Raw genomic sequence first — 20,101 nt, 5'->3', positions numbered from 1 at the left:
TGTATAGAGAAATGATCAGTATACCTTAGGTATCATGAAAGTTAAGCTCCGATAAGATGTATGTATGTTATGCCTATGTAAGGCATAATTTCATGTTATCTCATAATAACTTACCACAACATTGTAGTTATCTTTATGCTCTATAGTTGTAGAGTAAGGTAAAATAATGTGCTGTCCGAAGGAATGGAAGGACAGGTAGTACTCCAAGTTATCGCTGTTTTCTTTTGTAAATAGTGCCATGGCTTCCGATTCTGGCTCGGAGAACGGACTATCACCGCAATATTCACGACTTTCGATCTTAGATTTGTCGGGGCAGTGAGCTGTTAGTAGAAGGAAGACATTTATAATAACTACATATAATAATATATATTGAAATAACTACCTAATTGATAATACCTTTAAATCTTAAGATTTAATTCAATTCAATTCAATTTATTTATTTAAAAGACAACAATGGCCCATAATGGTTAGTAACAATTAAGATTAAAAACTAAGTGTTAGTGGAACAAAAACAGAAAGCGATTTACAACATACACAGACAGCAATAACTTAACCTATCACCTAGTAGCGGTTATGACACACTCAAACTGCCGCATTATAGGTGAGTCGTATCGGCCCGCTACAGTAGTCAGGATGGGGTTCGAGCTGGCACGCACTCTGCAGAGCAACGAGGCAACTCTCTTTCGTACTATCGCATAATAGTCATCCGTGCGAGCTTGTGCAAAGATGCCTGATGCGCTGCAGAAACGAAAAAAAGAATAAAAAGAAAAAAAAGGTTTTAGGGTTAGCTACACTTACCCCCAAAAGCGATTCCATAATTCCGATTTAAATCAACGCCATAACCACCACGGCGATTCTTTCTCCATAATCGATCCTAAAATCGAAAGTGTAAGTAATTGTGGTAAATGTGTAAAGTCTTAAGGTTCTGTCTGACAGACGTGAACATTAACTCGAGCCCATCATCATTTGCAGGTTTTAACCTTTTGGACGCCAATGACCGATAAATACGCACCGCAGGTCCAACGCCAAAGACGTATTAATCGGTCATAGACCACAGAGCAACATAAACCTAGGTACATATGCATAAAGTTCAATTTCAGTTTTGACACTTCGGTGACGTGGCGTCTGAGAGACAGCTTTTGTGTTTGACACGGCGTCGAAAAGGTTAAGCAGATTCAGCGAAAAAATAGTACCGAGTTTAACAGCTGGACCAGATTTGTTGATTGAATTGTTTAAACGGTTTAAACGACAAAGTTTGATAATCAGAGATACCGTATAAAACGGGACTGTGTGACAGCGACATCTACTTTAGCTGTCAAATTCGAGGCACGATGTTTTCTTCCATTTCAACTTTTAATCATCACTCTTTGTTAAGATACAAAAATATTTCATGTCGGAAATATGAAACGGTATTACGTTGTATTCTGCGCTGAGTTATTTTATAGTACTTAATCCTAATAAAAGTAATAAAAGTAATTTCCCCTTTCTCTCGATAAACGAAAAAGTATATCGGAGTTTACAAAATACTAGTAGGCCCCTGTAGTATACCTAAGTAAAGTATGTTGCCACGCCCTAGGGTCCATGATTGTACATACTTACCTTTTGAAGAACATTTGTAACATAATGGTTGCAACGAATACCTAAATGATATGTGAAATATCCAGACTCACTGTCATATGAGCGTATTCATATCCGTCTGGGTTCATTACAGGAACGAAAACCCAAGAATACATGAGAGCAATAGCCTCCAATTCTTCGTTTTCATACTTTTTGAAATTTAGTAATGTATGTAACATGTAGGTAACAAACGCTGGAGATATCCATTCGTTTCCATGACAACCCCCTTCGACTATAATCTTGGATCTGTAACAAGGAAAATGTTTTCACAAAGATATGAATAATATCAAGTTTATATTATATTTTGAACATAAAACGCTTACTTAAGATTTGCTAATTCACCAATTGACGAATGTAACGCACCACGCGTCGCGAGACACTGTTCCCAAGTTTCTTCAAGGTTTTAGCGATGCCGAATATGATACAGTAAATAACCGCTCATTATAATAAAGCTATGTAGAGAGTAAATATAGCTACCTCCTTATAGATCCCTTTAAGGCAAGCTTCACTGCCATTATTGTCCGGTTTTCATAACTCTTTCCAATAGTACGCAATCGGACTTCATCCGGGTATGTGTCGCTAAGGTCTTTGAGCCAGTCGTAAATGTCGTCGAGGCGATAGTAACTGTGCCAATTAAATGACTGCAAAGTTCCTCTAGTATACGGCCGAACGTTTTGTTTGTCGAAGGCACTGAAATACCATTTTCAATTATGAGAATCGTATACATTGTTAAATTAGTGGGTCATTTGTATCATACTATAAAACTGAGTAAAATCTTATACATTTTTGCGCAAGTAAAAATACCTTTGTATATTCTTCGTCAACGTCGTAAGATGAATAGGCTGCCTCGCAGTATTCCTATAGAGTTCAGCTAAGTTATCGGGACTTATACTAAACTCCACTGCATTGTGAACCAAAGTAGGTTTTTTCCAAAGTGTGACATTATACAAAATTTCTAGTTTCTTGAAGAACTCTAAATCTTCGAAATCTTTAGGGACACCACGGATCAAAGCATGGTTTCTGTACGATTTGCCTTTCAGTGAATGAAGATACTTGTGTTCATTCAGTTCCTGCGTGGCGTCGCATAACGCTAATATCAGGAATACGAGAAAAGCAACCGTTCTGGAACACATAAGTCATTTGTCAAAAATCACATTCAACAGCACTAATATTCCCGAACTGTTTATTTACGAATATGCATATTCGTTCACTGTTTAAACCATAGTTAAACACTAATATAACAATATTCTCACATATTCAGCACATATTACATTTATTGACTAGAATGACAGATGACATCAATCGCGCTTCGATATAATCACAGATCAACAATGTACATATAGATGGTGAAACAAAGAGTAGTATAATATATATATAAACCAATTTGTCAGTAAATAGGAACAAAAAAACGATACTCATCCTTTTCTTTTGAGTGCTAGTTCTAGTGTTAGACAAAGATAGTATGACTCTCTCTGTCTATGTTTGCAATAAGACATTCCTTTGACACACTATACAAGCGTGTCTTTCTAGATCTGTGGAAATCATGAAAAAAATACATTAAAAATATTTTATCCAGTGACACGTGGTTATAAAGAAAACTGGTGACGCCTAATAAACCCAGATCATAATCATAACGTTCTTCAGCGAATAATATCAGAACTTCAGGTAATTGAATTCATTTTAATTGCTGTAGGCTTTTGGAAAAGAAACACATGTAGTGCGGTGGGACCATGGTAAAAATAAATTAAATTGCAAGCATTGTTAAACTCCGGTTACGTAGGCGACCGAAAGAACTGGTCACTCTACAATCTAAATAGAGATAGAGATATAGAGATAGAGATCTTTATTTGCATTCCATAGTATAGTAGTAGTTTCAAATAGTAGATACGATGCGGCTAAACGTAGGCCGCCTTATTGAAGAACGTATCGCAATGACAATCCGGCTAATCGTTAAACCGCCGCATTTCAAAACGCCCCTGTTTTCTGTGCTCATCACTGCAGGTGTTTGTTTTCAGAGAGCGGTACCTAAAGGCGGACAGCACTACAGACAATACAAACAAAGCTGCCAGTGCCTCCGTGAGGGACAATGGTCCGTAATGGAAACAGCCAGGTCCATAATGGCTCGATAGTGCTGGAAAACTGGAGAGTTCACTTATTAGTGTTTAGGTACGAGTATAACAGGTACCTAGGTACGAGAACGTGCGGTGAGGTTAGACTCAGCAAGTCGATTAACAAAGGCGGCTAGAGCGCCATGCTAACTACTTTCAAATGTAGGTTTCGGAAAAAATAAGTATTCTTAGGAAAGCTTTAGGTTCTCAAGAAACGTGAAAATATAAACCGACCAAGTGCGAGTCGGACTCGCGCACGGAGGGTTCCGCACCATCAACAAAAAATAGAGCAAAACAAGTAAAAAACAAGCAAAAAGACGGTCACCCATCCAAGTACTGACCCCGCCCGACGTTGCTAAACTTCGGTCAAAAATCACGTTTGTTGTATGGGAGCCCCACTTAAATCTTTATTTTATTCTGTTTTTAGTATTTGTTGCTATAGCGGCAACAGAAATACATCATCTGTGAAAATTTCAACTGTCTAGCTATCACGGTTCGTGAGATACAGCCTGGTGACAGACGGACGGACGGACGGACAGCGGAGTCTTAGTAATAGGGTCCCGTTTTTATCCTTTGGGTACGGAACCCTAAAAACAGTTTTTGTAGATTCGTTACTTAGGTATTTTATTACATCTCTTAGATGCACTACATGTCTTGCGTTGGTTACAATATCGGTGCATATGATTCTCTAGTCAAATTTCTTGCTTGGAATTCGATTTCTGAAGCACGGAGCATATTATTTGCAATGGATCATTAATCTCTACGCCATAATCGCTTTACTGGAATATCGTGTTTCACAGTCTTACTACAACAGAGGTTTATTACCTGCGCAATTGCGCATTCTGATGCCGCACTTGCCGTAGTCATTGATATTAAAATCACTAAAGAAAATTTTCGAATTCGAATCGAATTTAACTTTATCGAATTGCATTAAAAAAACTTGTAACCTGACTCGGCAAAATATTGGTACCCATGCTTGAAATAATGGTATTTATTTTATTTTAGTTTAACTCCATTTTATTTCCCATGACTTTACACATTCACTAACCAAAAATTAATGTTATAATTATAATCAATAAAACAACAGATAACTAAATTAATTAAATTATATACAGAAGAAGGTAGACCGAAAAAAAAAGACTTAAAGCGCGGACGAATCTGCAACGAGTTTTTGAAAGATAGGGAAACTGCGCATTTCTCTGTTGGGTACATTATAGATACCAGTCTTGCTGAGTCAACAGATCGCATTACTCACCGGCCAAATCCTTTACCTTTCATCAAGCAGTCATCTCGATGACAACTCTATCAAGCGCTGTTTGCTTGATCTCAGGGTTATTGATGACCCCTCGTAGAGATGGGACGAATAAGATAAACGTGCAGTGGGTTTGATTCGAGATGTGACTAACTGTGACAACTCGAGCTGCTCGAGTTGTAAGTGATAAAATGAATGAAAGACTGAAATAGTCACACTGTGTCCAAGGTTTCTGGTCCCAAGCTTATTCTCGATTTTTAAATGATTAACGTTTTGCGCTTGCTCGATGTAAAACACATCTATGAGCTTGTACACGTGTGCTAGCATACTCGTACTGCTGATTTTTAAATTCTTCTAGTACTTATTGCATTTTTTTATTACCACCCCTAGATTTTATTATCTATAGACTTTCTCTTTCTCACTCAAAATAAAGTAGGTAAATGAGACGTGATGTGAGTGTGTTTTCTGAAGGATCTGCCCATCCTCTCGTATAACCTGTAAAAAACACAATTATATATTATTGTATCACCACAAGATAAGATAAGATAAGATAATATTTTATTGTCAAAATTGTGTAAAAAGTATAACATGTTATAAATTATAAAGGTATCAACAATTTTGCCCATTTCGCGCGTACAATAAATCTTATATAACTAAATTCAATGTCTAAGAAATACTTAAACAAGAAAGCTCGAGTTTTAAACATGGCTCGAGTAACTCGAACTAAGCTGCTTGTACTTTAAACGTAGCTTATCATAACGCGGACCCGCCCGCCGGCTGCCCGCCGCGCCGGACAATCAATCACCAAACGCCAAAACTCGGATTAACCCTGAATTTTGTTGCGATTCCGTTTGCTTTGCCAAATCAATTTGCAGATAACTTAGAATCATCAAAACACATATTTTACATGTACAGCAAGCTGCAAAATTGCATAGACACATTATGAAGGGGCCATGCACTTTTGCAGCTGGGTGTACGTACCGTATTTGAGCGTTTTCCAAAAAAAAATACATTTCATTCAAGTCTTCAAAATATTGACTTCTTGGGCTCATTTTACTCAGAATCATTTGTACATTCACGCCCCATAACTTGAAAAAATGTGTCCCAAGATTTCCTTCCCAGATCGTCACATTTTTGTATGAATAATTATTTATTTGTTTGAACGTGACGCACTGGAATAATATTTTTTCATACAAAATTCTGGGACACTTTTTTTCATGTATGAGGCGTGAATGTACAAATGATTTTGAGTAAAATGAGTCCAAGAAGTCAAAATTTTGAAGACATGAATGAAATGTAAATTTTTTTGGAAAACGCTCATTTATTTGCCATAAGAAAATGCTCTAATAAACTCCTCTGACAACATCATTTGACAACATACTAACAAGTTCATATTTCACGATCTCATTTGTACGACTAGGTAACTCTAGTCTAACGACCAAGATATGTCTGCAACGATTTTGATAGCAAACGCAGTGCAAGAGTTTTTTAGGGTTCCGTAGCCAAATGGCAAAAAACGGAACCCTTATAGATTCGTCATGTCTGTCTGTCTGTCTGTCCGTCTGTCCGTCTGTCCGTCTGTCCGTCTGTCTGTCCGTCCGTATGTCACAGCCACTTTTCTCCGAAACTATAAGAACTATACTGTTGAAACTTGGTAAGTAGATGTATTCTGTGAACCGCATTAAGATTTTCACACAAAAATAGAAAAAAAAACAATAAATTTTTGGGGTTCCCCATACTTCGAACTGAAACTCAAAAATTTTTTTTTCATCAAACCCATACGTGTGGGGTATCTATGGATAGGTCTTCAAAAATAATATTGAGGTTTCTAATATCATTTTTTTCTAAACTGAATAGTTTGCGCGAGAGACACTTCCAAAGTGGTAAAATGTGTGTCCCCCCCTGTAACTTCTAAAATAAGAGAATGATAAAACTAAAAAAAATATATGATGTACATTACCATGTAAACTTCCACCGAAAATTGGTTTGAACGAGATCTAGTAAGTAGTTTTTTTTTTATACGTCATAAATCGCCTAAATACGGAACCCTTCATGGGCGAGTCCGACTCGCACTTGGCCGCTTTTTTTACGTCATAATTTCATAGAATACTGACGTTTAAAACAACACTTGCACTTCGTGTCGAAATCGTTGCAGACTTATGTTGGTCTACCTCTATTGAAATAGTTAATAATGAACTCGGCCGTTTTAGATGCCATAGCTAAAACGACAAAAACGCAACCAATTTTGTCATGTGCTTCTGATTACCAATGCTCAGAGTTTATCTGAATTACCTAAAGAAAATATCCTCAATATAAAAAATGTAACGAAAAATGTAATGATACTCGTTCCTTTATTATAATTTTTTTTTTTCCTTATTAGGTATCTGAAGGGATGTTTCAATCTCATTTACCAATGCATTTTCCGGTTTTTAACATTAAACTGCCATCGCATGTAGCTGCTTCTAAATGCTGTAACATGTAGTTGGTAAATCACGTACCTGTGCTACGTATGCATTCGCTACACATTGCATCGCATCGTATGTTATGCACACAGTGTGCTATCGAATACTAGTGTGCAGCACACTAGTCATACCTGATTATTTAGTGAAAGCGAGTTTCAAGAAGTGAAAACTAAATATACCTACAAAATTACAACTGTTTAAAAAGCTTAATTATTTGTTATTAGTACACGAACGTTAACACAGCTTTAAGAAAATCACTGGTGGCTTCAGAACCACTAAACTAATTTTTCTGACATTATTTGCCTCGGATTTAAAAACAAAAGCTAATTTAGAGACAGTAGTGAGTGCAGTATAAAGCAAATAGTTTCTAAACGTTTTTAACTTGTTTATCTTCCCCATACATTTGAAACATAATACAACCGAATAACTTACCCTCTAGCTGCTGTGCATATTCTCACTTATGTATTCTGAGATGAATATTGTCTAGAATTAGTTATATTTATAATTCGTATGTTAATTCAAGTCGGCTCATATTTGCATAACCGTAGGTATCACGTTGAGCCTGGCGGTGTTATTCTAATTTATATCGGTTATATGTTATTTTAATACCATTATCTGTTTTCCATGTTATTATCCGACCTAATATGGGTGAGTAGAAGAAAATTAAATGTTCGGAATGAAAATTAATTTACAGTTTCACTACAATACCGTGACGTTATAAAGTCGGCGGTACAAAGTTTTTTTTTTCTTTTTCAAACAAAGATTATGATTTTGATGTGGGATATCAAATAAGTAGATTACAAATATAAGATGGTATAACATTTTCACTACTTGTTCTAACAAATTATTAAATACGTCGATAATTTTCACAATGCAGAATTGATTTTGAACTGCTCTAGATTGTTGTTAAAAAATAATTATCCAAAAATATTTAAAAATAAGAGAAGTTCGTCAATTTGAATAAAAGTATAATTTTCTGTTACAGTAGACTACTCATTCACTGTTAGTGCTTGAAACAGGAGACCTAGGCTCTGCGAAACATTTAGCGCCAGTAACTAAAAATACGTGAGTTTTTAAAACCGTAAAATTAGCTTAAATTATTCATTTATATTGCACAAAAGAAAAAACCTTACAGTACAAAAGGCGTAAGGAATATATTCTTATGTATCAAGGTAGATCAATTAAATAATGATTGCCTTTTCTAATTTTTAAACAGTACCCGTATCCATCGATAATTATGTCACTTGTCTTGTTTTGTTCTATCTTCGTTTGGATCTCGTACAGTTACACATGCCACGAATCTTTATATTATAAAACGCGACCTTAACTGCACCATTTCTTCATAAGAGAGAAAGGTAAAACTATGACTGGACTATAAAGTTAAATTTCCGTTGCAGTTGTGTTTATGAATAGGTAAGCCTTTGGATATTGTCGCGCAAGCCTGTCTCAGGTAGATACCGTAAATTGGGCGAAAACTTCCATTGCCCCGATATTACTGAGACAACAACTAACAACTTGGTCTAATGACCTGCATATGTAAAATAAACGTAGATCAAATTACTCAGCTTAACTTATATTTTGTCGCAGCAAACTCAAAATCACCGCTTCCCGCAAATAACGGTTATTAATGTTATTATTTCTTATTTCACAAATAATAACATGAAAGATGTTTATAATCTTTAACCCAATTATGGGTTTTTGTGTACTACGTAACACTTCCCCTTATTTCTATGTCGACCAGTCACCTCATGCGATAACATTGGCTCAGCTCAGTAGTTTGCATATGGTGGAATACGATTACGATACAAACATACATACATAATATTACATGCCTACATACACATATGTACTTCTATCGAATACTAAAATATAGTTAGATTGAAAAAGAGAATTGGGAGAGCATTCCCAAACTCTCTTAAACTGGCACTTGCCTTTGAACATAAATCACCCATATACGCATTCCGTACATGTATTTCGAGCAGGAGTAAGTAGATGGAATGAGCACGTTATCATCCTCTTTTCCTTATCTCAGCTGGAAGTTGTTTTCCTCTTCCGTGGCTAGCACGCTGCTTTTTCAATGTTATACTCGTGTGTTATAATTTCCCTGCTTAGGTTACCTAATCAATATATTAAAACAGAGATTTACATTAACAGAAAAGTAAAATTAGTAAGTCACCTGACCACTTATTTCATTTGGCATTTTTTATAAAATAATTATATTATTGTCCAACAAAATAGTAGCGGTGCATTCATAGAACTCAATTTCCAACGGACTACCTATACTATTTTGAGAAAAACAGGAGCTTATTCTAGAGATCTCAAAGAAAGCCAGCCAGATTAGTTTCGGCTTGCCCGAGGACAAAGTTAAACCCTCCGCCACTATTTAAAGACGATAGTCGATGACTACAAATGTAGTCCTCATTTTTCTTCCCGGATATTGACATTATGGCAAATATCTACACAATTAACTGTACATTTTCGATTTTTGATTCATATAATGGTAAACCTACCAATCAACTTAATAAGCTACTAGCAAAAAAATAAAACCAAGAAACTGGCTTTTGTCAATATGTTTTTCAATTTAAATATAAACCTGGCGCTCAGATTGAAAGGGTAAAAATCGTGTTTAAAGGGACGTGAAAAAGAAGGAAAAATTGAATATTATTCCGGTCACTACGCTACGAGTAGGTACTGAACATTTGGGTCACAACAACACATCCAAGCTTATTTAGATATAGGTATTAGGATTATACAGGGTGTCCCAAGAAGTAGTGATATACTGAAGCTGGGAGGTAGAGGACCTAGAGGGCTATCTGAATCACCCCCATGTATGTTCCGCGATTATTCGTATTTTCGGAGATATGATTTTTTTTAATTTTTCACCTATCGCCGAGTACGATGAGATTTTTATTTATGGTGACGTGAATTATTGCGGTAGATGCTTGATTTTTTTTGTGTGCTACGCTGATAGATAGGCCAATTCAGTATGGTAACATTTACTATCGTTAGATCTTTGAATGGAATTAAAAAAAATTAATGCCAAGAAAGATAAAATTACCCAGTATCTTCACAACTTCAAGGGCGCTTAGAAAAATAAAACATACTGGGTAATTTTATCTTTCTTGGCATTAATTTTTTTTTTAATTCTATTCAGAGATCTAACGATAGTAAATGTTACCATACTGAATTGGCCTATCTATCAGCTTAGCACACAAAAAAAAATCAAGCATCTACCGCAATAATTCACGTCACCATAAATAAAAATCTCATCGTACTCGGCGATAGGTGAAAAATTAAAAAAAATCATAACTCCTAAAAAACGAAAAATCGCGGAACATACATGGGGGTGATTCAGATAGCCCTCTAGGTCCTCTACCTCCCAGCTTCAGTATATCACTACTTCTTGGGACACCCTGTATAAAAATGGCAATAATTATGTACTGTATAACAACTGTTTTCTTAAACATAAAGACTTATTTTCACGAAGTTTGTATTTACTAAAATATGAATAATTAACAAATACTTATATATCTAGTCACATTCAGGTTTAAGCATCAAAGTGGCGCTTGTAATTCTAATTTGTCGCTAACAGAATAGGTACTCCCATTGGTGACATTTTATATGTTCCAACCTTCCGCCGATTTCCCACGTGACCTCTTGTAATTGAGCTTCGCGAAAATCTCTTCTCTAACCAAGCCATTTTTACTTCATAATTTTCAAAACATCGCGGTGTCAAGATACCAATGAAATAACTGTAACAAACTCACTTTGTTGAATTAATATTGACGGAAAATATAAACTTGATACGGTTAGAACAAGGCCGGGTTTCCTTTGGCAGCAAATGGGGTAGAAATTTGGAAATGGTATCAACGTATTGTGCTGTTGCCTGGCGCTTATCGAGCAAGAGATAAGAGGATTTTAATCCTTATTTACATGGAGCTTTATTAAGAGAGTGCGCGGATTTTAGTCAACGGATAGGTTCTTAAGCTAGCAGGTGCTGGAAATTGTTATTTGTTATAATAATATACCGCTCGGCTGTTAACTGTTTTAATTTATCAAGACTGTAGAATATTGTTTAGTTTCCTGTAAATACAAACTATCTTGTCGTTTCGATATTACGTATTTAACATTGCGTATATCACATCATAAAAAATAAGTATTAAGTAGGTATTACGTGTGTATTGATATCGTTATTTTTTATGGTGACTTTTTTCAGTCGTGGGCGTGCTCGCAGAAAGCCGAGCAAAGTGAGCTTTTAGCGGTCCATGATGGAAAATGCCCGTCGCGTGTCGTTGAAGCTTTCACCCGCATGTGGTACTTATTAGGCATTATTTAAAACACTAGAGAAAAAAAGACAAGGTATAAACATTGTTATTTATTAGCAAGTAACGTGGTATAAATTCAGACGATTTCTGAAATGATGTTAGTTATTACCTACGTTTACAGTTAATTACCGGTATTCTTGCACACTAGCGCTCTGTTTGAACAGAGGTATTTGAGGCGGGAGACGGGAAATGTACCTAATTACAAATAATACAAAACTAGTTTAGGCAGGTAGAGAGAGGGCAATAGAGAGTACTCTCTCCAGGCGAGTGTTATGCCTGGGGACCGAAGTCCATTGAGAGATAGTCAGAAGGAGTATATATATAGTAAGTGACATTTGAAACTCCGTAAGTGCGATGTAGGTTTCTACCTCACTAGCGCCATCTGTTAGAATCACGTGGCAAGTCGTCGACAGTGACAGCTGGAGGAGACGTCACACTAATAACTATTTGCGTTTGCAAGTGCAAGTATAGTATGATTAAAATGCAAAGTTGAAAATATTTCGAAGTCTATACATTAGGTACTAAAAAAAATTGCAAAAGAATTCGACAAAATTGTGTGTTCTGATATATTTTGTGTGGTTGTGTTCTGGAAATGACTGTACTACTTTTATCTAGGGTTCAATCTCACTCACGACAAAGGTGTATTAAATTGTATCTACAAGTATACACTTGTTGCGGCGGCCTGCGGGCACAATCCCGAGTCTAATACCGGTCTAACGCGGACTTACCGCCGGCTGCGCTTGGCCTTCCAATTTATTTCCTGCAGCCAAATTGACGGAAGAGACTTTGTAGTGGCAGCCTGTCTTTTATTGCAGCAGGTATTGGATTTTAAACTACTCGCCAGGCCATTCTTACTGATATTTTCTTATTTTTGTCGCGTGATAGAAATACTCGTATCATAATAAAATGTATAAACCAATTACGGCTATGTATCTGGGGACAGTTACCTAGGTAAAACATTTGTGATACAACAATCGATTCAATTCTACGCAAGTACGCATCAGTCAAATACAAGCAAGTTCATCGCAAAATCGTATGTTTTCTAATAGCAAATAGAACAAATTGATTTACTTTATATGAAAATATTTTAATTTGTGTTTTTTACAAGTAATCACACTACTATTTAAACTTAAACTAAATAAATGTCATATACAAAGGGAAAAAATCGGAAATCGTCATATACTTGGACGCTGGTTCGATTCCAGCCCTGGACACGGGAAGGCTTGGTAATTTTCTCCTTTGTTTATCATGGTTTAACATTATCTAAAACATTCCATGTTACGTCTGTTAAAGTATTAGAGGTACATTAACATCTCACTCTGGCATAATCCGTGCTACCTGGTTCCTGAGAGGCCAGTCCGAGTAAGCTTAGTTAGACCCACTTAAGTCTTAAATACTTAAACACTTCGCCAACGTGGCTGCAAGTGGTACGCAACTGAAACTAGTCTTGTCCCTTTCACGGTTCAGGAGTGAATAATAATTGTGAGTGAGACAAAACAGTTTTCTAAGTTTTAGGCGAGTTGACTGGCTTTTTGAATTTGGTTTGCACGTTGCTCTAGGATTATTACAAGCGTGTGAATTAACAACGGTTGGGTAAATATTCATAATGGCTGCCGAGGACGGCCGATTTCAGGTATTTGCCAGGTATGAAGTGTTTCACGGCTTTTGTTTGTGAGAATCATCAGATGAATAATCCGTATAACTCGTGAAATATTGTGTTTCATATTACTAACTCAGGTTTCTATGTAGGAAAAACAAACAACCTTACATATTAGATTCGCATTCCCAAAACAAATCAACTACAAACTAACATTATTGTTAGCTACTGAAATAAGTATAATATATGGTCAACAACGTTTTTATTCAATCAAATTAAATGTTACCTCCTAGTCCTACTACCAATTTTACATACTTGTAAGAGTTGTAAGTAAAGAGATCTTGTTGTCAACTTATCTTAGAGGTAAACTCACCGTCAATTAATCGAAATGTTTCGTGATTTTTAGGGTCCCGTACCCAAAGGGTAAAAAACGGGACCCTATTACTAAGACTTCGCTGTCCGTCCGTCCGTCCGTCCGTACGTCCGTCTGTCACCAAGCTGTATCTCATGAACCGCGATAGCTAGACAGTTGAAATTTTCACAAATGATGTATCTCTGTTGCCGCTATAACAACAAATACTATAAACTACTACCTACTACTCGCACTTGGCCGGTTTTTTTTTAATGGCGCTGACTCACTTCGCTAATCGTCCTTCATAACGAATTAGCTGTTAGAAGAATAAGTGTTTTTAAGTTATTCACACAAGATGGTATGGACATAACATGGGGGACAGATATTTTTTTATATTCATGACATGTGAGTGTCATTGGAGGCGAAAATATCTGGAAAAGGTTAAAAAAATATGATTTAGTGTTTCATGGCGAGAGCAATAAATAGCTTTCGACCTAAAATACTCGCCCTTCAAAAATTTATACACCTGGTCGGAAAGTAGTGAGAATCCAGAGGAATTTCGAGCATCTGGCAATCCTACCCTACAAGCCATAGATCCAACAGCGAAGCCAGACGGCTTTGGCCTACCACGAAAACTCTGGTGTCGTGTACACAGACTGAGGACAGGTCACGGACGCTGTAACTATTTCCGCCATAAATGGGGCTGGCGAGACTCTGCGCTGCCCTCTGCACTCTTTTCCAGCCCCCCCGGATGATCTGTATAAATTAACACCTGACGTAATCTCGTGGCTCGGGACCCTGAATGGCCTGAATGTGGATTTATAAATATTTTATTTAGCTACTTACACATATTGTCTGAGAATGTTTATGTATATACGCCATACGATTAAATAATCCTACTGTGAGGAAGCGAATTCAGATTGACTGAACTGACTCAAATATTTATGGCAAAATATTTGCACAAAAACTAGCAAACAACTGTTGCACGTAGATGCACGGGCAAATGATTTAAGCAGCTTAAATATATGCACTGACTTGAATACTCCAGAATTCCTCAAGTCTATACATAAATAGGGCGAAAACCTTGGCGCTGGCGGATGAAACGGAAAAGTCAACGATAAATCGTACAAATTGTGGACAGCTCGCAAAACATATTTGTTTTTTTTTTAACTGAAAGACAAACATGATTTCTGTTGTGTGTCAAATGTTGGATTTAAATGTAAATAAATATAATTGTCGGAATAATCGTGTAACAAAATATAAAGTTCACTTCACTTCACTCTTTTGTCTATGGCTACCGCGCAGTTAAGCACAATTCTGCCAAAATCGAGTAACGAGCTTCGCACGGCTGACAAGAGGGTAGGTTACAAGAGTACCGAAAGACAACATGAAAGTGGGTAATACCTGGAACAAAATACGACATACACAATTTAACATTTACCACCACCAAATTAGAACCAATTTGTCGGAACGTTGAAATAAATAGATATGTTTCATATGTACATATATATCTCTAACTTGGACATTTATAGATTTATGTTGTTTTTAGCCATGAATTTGCTTACGACGCACATAAGTTTTTTATTATTAGTTAGATATAGAAGGGAAGCCATGTTAGTAGGCAACGGCACATTAAGTTTCGGTAGATTAGAATATAGATCGGGGGGTTTGTTGTTAAGCGGACAATTAAAGAAAATATGGTCGATATTACCAACCTCGTTACCACAATCGCACATGGGAGAATCTTTCTTTTTAAATTCATATAACTGCTCGGACGAACAGACGCGACCTAACCTGAGTCTAATGATAATACTAGTGTGTCTTTTGGAAAGAGATCTATTTTTGAAGAACCATGGACGGGATGGGATAGATGGTTGAATTTCTGAAAAGAAGCATTTCTTAGCCCGGGACCAGCGGAGGGACCACTTTTTCCTCGTGTAGTTAAAAGGGATACTCAGAACATCCGGTGGGTATATTTTGAAGAAGGAGTCATCGCCATCAAGGACAGCCTCTTTGGCTGCTTTGTCCGCCCTCTCATTACCTACTATTCCCGAGTGGCTAGGGATCCAAACAAAAACTACTTCCAATCCCGCTGAATGGCATTTATACGTAAAATTTTTTAGTTGGCAAATAAGGTAGTTGCATGCAAATTTTTTAAAAGGGCGAAGCGAAATGGATTGGAGCGCACTGAGGCAGTCTGAGAAAATAGCAGATTTGGGAAGCTTATGTGTAAGGATGTATTCTAGGGCTTTTAAGAGGGCCAAGCATTCACCGGAAAATACAGATGCTTCGGGAGGAAGTTTAAATTTTGCCATGATGTGAGAATTTGCAAGGAGGAAGGCCGCTCCCACGCAGCCCTGGTCCGTTAATTTAGAAGCATCAGTGAAGAAGAGCCGGTAAGCTGGGAAGCGAGCGTGAACAAATTTAGAAAAAATTGAATTAGCCGATGTAGATCCTTTCTCGATGCCAATATTGGTTATCACTGTGGGAGAATGAGTGAGAGCTTCGAAAGGAACGGTGTACATAGGGAGAGAAGAAGATTTCATAATGGGAGGTCTGAGGGCAGTTAGTCTCTCCAGGCTGCGAACTAAGTTAGGCTTTTCTTTATTGTGCCAGTATGCTTTACTAGTACAGTATAATTGAAGAAGACGCAGTTTTGGGAGGAGAGGGTGGGAGGAAAGGACAGAAATTCCAAATAAAAAGCGGTCTGCGAGGAGTTGTCGTCTTAGATCTAACGGGGGATCCACACATTCAACTTGAACGGCTCTGTTTGGGGATGGTCTCATGGCGCCTGTAACAATTCTAAGAGCCCTCATTTGGATGCGTTCCAATGCGGTAAGCGCTGCCTTATTACACGGTTCGAAAATGAAAGTGCCAAAGTCTAATAGACTGCGGATAAAAGCGTTGTATAAGAGTTTTTGTGAGTATGGGTGGGCTCCCCACCAAGCACCCGAGAGAGCCTTTAGAATATTCAAATTTCTTTCGCACTTTTTAGCGATGTATAAGAGATGAGAAGACCCCACAAATCGGCGATCAAAAAATACCCCAAGAAATTTCACAGAGTCTACTATGGGAATGGGTTCTTCGTTAAAGACTATGCGGCATGGTGGGGTGGTCAGACTTCTGGAGAATACAATGGCCGAGCTTTTAGCAGAGGAAAGGGAGAGACCATGTAGGTTCAACCAAGACCCTAATGATGTTAACGCTCCGTTAACCATATCCGCAGCCCGAAATGGGCTTTTGTCCGTGCAGTAGATTGCCACATCATCCGCATATTGTAGTGCTCTGCAGGCCCAGTTTACGGACTTGTGCAAGTCAAAAGAGTAAATATTGAAAAGGATCGGACTCAAGACTGAACCCTGGGGGAGACCCCTCCAGGTGTGGCGGATGGCCCGTACTTCACCCTGCCATCTCACGCGAATGGTTCTGAACATCAGCAAATTGCAGACGAAGCTAACTGCCTTAGACGAGATACTCAGCTGGGACATTTTGTCTCTGAGCACTGAAAGGAGAACGTTATCGTACGCGGCCGAAATGTCCAGAAAAACTGCAGCCACTGACTCACCCCTAGAGAATGCCAGGCGAATATCGGTAGAAAGGATGCTATGACTATCAGTGACACTTTTCCCCTTCCTAAAGCCAAACTGGAAACGCGGAAGGATACCTCGACTTTCCAAAAACCAATCGAGACGATTTTTCAAGAGGTGCTCCATAACTTTGCAAAGAGTGGACGAGAGGGCTATAGGACGGTACGATGCTCCAAGGTTAGAGTCCTTGCCCGGTTTGGGAATCGGGATAACGAATTGTTCTTTCCAAGAGTCTGGGACCAGTCCAGAGATAAAGAAGGTGTTGATCAGATTCAAGTAGTAAGAGATAGCCGCGGAACTGGATCTGGTTAAAAAGGAGTAGGAGACACCGTCGGGGCCAGGAGAAGAGTCGGAAAGAGAATCCATGACAAGGCGCAGTTCGGAGAGATGGAAAGGAGAAGAAAGGAAGTCGTTATTATCAGGGTGATCAGTATAGTTGGACGGAAGTTCGGACCGATTAGGCACATACGGAGGTGCCAATCTGTCCGAAAATTCGTCCAACCAAGAAGGTGAATTGGAAAAAGATGAGGGCGGAGTAGAAGAAGAACAAGCATTTCGGAAAGTTTTGATATTTCGCCATACGACGGAAGGATGAGTTGTAGGGGAAATAGATTCGCAGAACTTCGTCCAACCATCCCTTTTTTTGGAAAGTAGTATTTTTTTAGTTTTGGCTTGCACCTTTTTTAAATTTAAATAGTTCTGCATGGTCGTTTCAGCCGAAAACGCCCTTTCGGCAGCTTTCCTGTCCTTAACAAGGGAGGTACACTCAGAATCCCACCAGGGTAGAGAGAGACGACGGTTAGCAGAATTTTTTTTAAGAGGGATGGCAACTTCTGCTGATTCCAATAGGGCCTGACAAAATAGAGTATAACATTGAAGACAGTTGGACTGTGAGACAGGGGGCAAGGAATTAATTTTATTTTCTGTAGTAACAGAGAAAAGCGGCCAATCTGCCTTATTTATCTTAAACTTTTGTAGAGGAGCGGGAGCCGAGCGAGCTTTAAAGCCAGAAGAGTAAGACATAATGATAGGCAAGTGATCACTGCCAAAACTGTGGGGCAGGACATCCCAGGAAAAAAGTGAAGCCAGAGAAGGAGAGCAAATGGAGATATCAACTGCTGAGGGGTTCTGTGATGGAGCAGAGCGTCGGGTGGGACGGCCATCGTTCAACAAGCACAGATTGAGAGAATCCATTATCTCGAGCATTTTTCGACCTGGAGCACTGCTTTGGTGAGAACCCCATAGAGTGTGATGACAGTTGAAATCACCTAGAATTAGATAAGGGCCGGGGATATTTTCCAAAAAAGACCAAAAGTCTTCGACAATTCTGGTAGAGGGGTGAGGTATATATGCAGATACAACTGTACATTTTAAAATTTGACAAGCAACAATATAAAACGAAGGGTGAGATGAGGTGCTTAAAATGGAATATTCAATATCTTTTCTGATCAAAAGGGCACAGCCATCGTAACCTTTTGGATTGTCTTGTCTCAGACAGATATAATTAGGACAATTGAAATGGGAATCGGGTTTTAGCCAGGATTCTGAAATAGCTATACAGATAGGGTTGTGTTTTTGAATGACATACAGGAGATCAGCCTTATTGCGGCTGATGCTCCTGATGTTCCATTGAATAAACTTGAGAGCCATATTCATAAGGCCCAAAAATAGGGCCACCAGAAAGGAAGGGGGATAAGTTCATTAGAATATTGGCAACGTTGGGCGGTAGAGTGACAGCATTTTGCTGGAGAGTTGACACTAGAGACGAGATGAGCGAATTAATCATAGGCAAGAGCTGGAGTAAAGACATCATTTGAGTCTGCGCTGGTGCAACCGGAGAAGAACTAGAGCTGGTTGCAGGATTTCTGAACATTACGCCATTGGCGGGTTGGGGGGCATTATAATCTGCTATTAGCGCTCTGTGGGCTTGCTGGTCATAGCCATGAGGGTTTGATGGGGCAGGGACTTTTTTTTTAGTGTAAACAGTTTTTTTATACGAGGTTGTCGAGGTTGTCTGTGCAGCTTCGTTATAGGGCTTGCGGGCTTTAGGAACCTTTTTCTCTGCCTCTTGGTATGAGATGCTTTCATCGCCCATAATCCTCTTAATTTGCTGTTGCCTAGTGTATTCCGTGCAAACTTTCTCTGTGGCCTTATGATCTCCAGAACAGTTAAGACAAGTAGGAGGATCAATCGAACATTCGTTTCCTTCGTGTGGTTGAGCGCATTTAAAACAGCGAGGGCGGGAGCGGCATTGAGCTCGTACATGGCCGAATCGACAACATTTATAGCACTGTACAGTCGGATAATAATATGGAACCACCTCTAACGCACAATTGAAAAGGAAGACCTTGTCAGGGAGAATTTGACCATCGAATGTCAACACCACCGTCTCTGACGGGGCCCATTGGGTAGTGTTGTCCGCTTGATTTCTTTTTTTGAAGTTTAACCGTCTCGCCTTAACAACCTTGCCGCAGCCATAAGGTGTCCTGATTAAATTTGGAATGTCATCGTTTGAAAAATCTGTGGGGATATTTCTGGCGATTCCAGTCTTCGATATGTGGTAGGAGGGAATAAACTTTTTGCAATTATTGGAGGCCAAAGAGCTGGACAAAAACTGATTAGCACCGGCAGCAGATACAAATTCGATGCTAAGCCTGTTCCGACCTATCTTTTTTATACCGCCGTCCTTCATATTAGTCACGCCATTTGTAAAAAGAAACTGACCAAATTTAACCGGGTGCAAGTAGGCTCCGGAGTCGGCCTCCAAAGCCTCGCGGGCCACGTGTACGATAAAAGGGCCT

The 20,101-nt window shown here is 38.4% G+C and overlaps 2 protein-coding genes across 5 annotated transcripts in view; one reads left to right on the top strand and one right to left on the bottom strand.

The window, feature by feature from the left end:
• The window catches only part of LOC134656008 (uncharacterized), a 30,998-nt gene extending 25,995 nt beyond the window's left edge, over positions 1-5,003 (bottom strand). Inside the window, exons 1-6 of the mRNA XM_063511525.1 lie at positions 4,981-5,003; positions 2,566-2,739; positions 2,095-2,307; positions 1,671-1,863; positions 799-874; positions 109-320 (exon numbers count right to left, since the gene is read on the bottom strand). Of these exons, the coding sequence (XP_063367595.1) occupies positions 109-320; positions 799-874; positions 1,671-1,863; positions 2,095-2,307; positions 2,566-2,739; positions 4,981-5,003 (891 nt within the window). The remainder of the gene's footprint in view (positions 1-108; positions 321-798; positions 875-1,670; positions 1,864-2,094; positions 2,308-2,565; positions 2,740-4,980) is intronic.
• Positions 1-20,101, top strand: part of LOC134655682 (uncharacterized) — a 500,300-nt gene that overhangs the window by 417,255 nt on the left and 62,944 nt on the right. The window lies entirely within an intron of this gene.

This window comes from Cydia amplana, chromosome 17, assembly GCF_948474715.1.
Source record: "Cydia amplana chromosome 17, ilCydAmpl1.1, whole genome shotgun sequence".
NCBI lineage: Eukaryota > Metazoa > Arthropoda > Insecta > Lepidoptera > Tortricidae > Cydia > Cydia amplana.
Note: the sequence above shows the minus strand (reverse complement) of the source record. Positions and strands in the feature narration are given on the sequence as shown.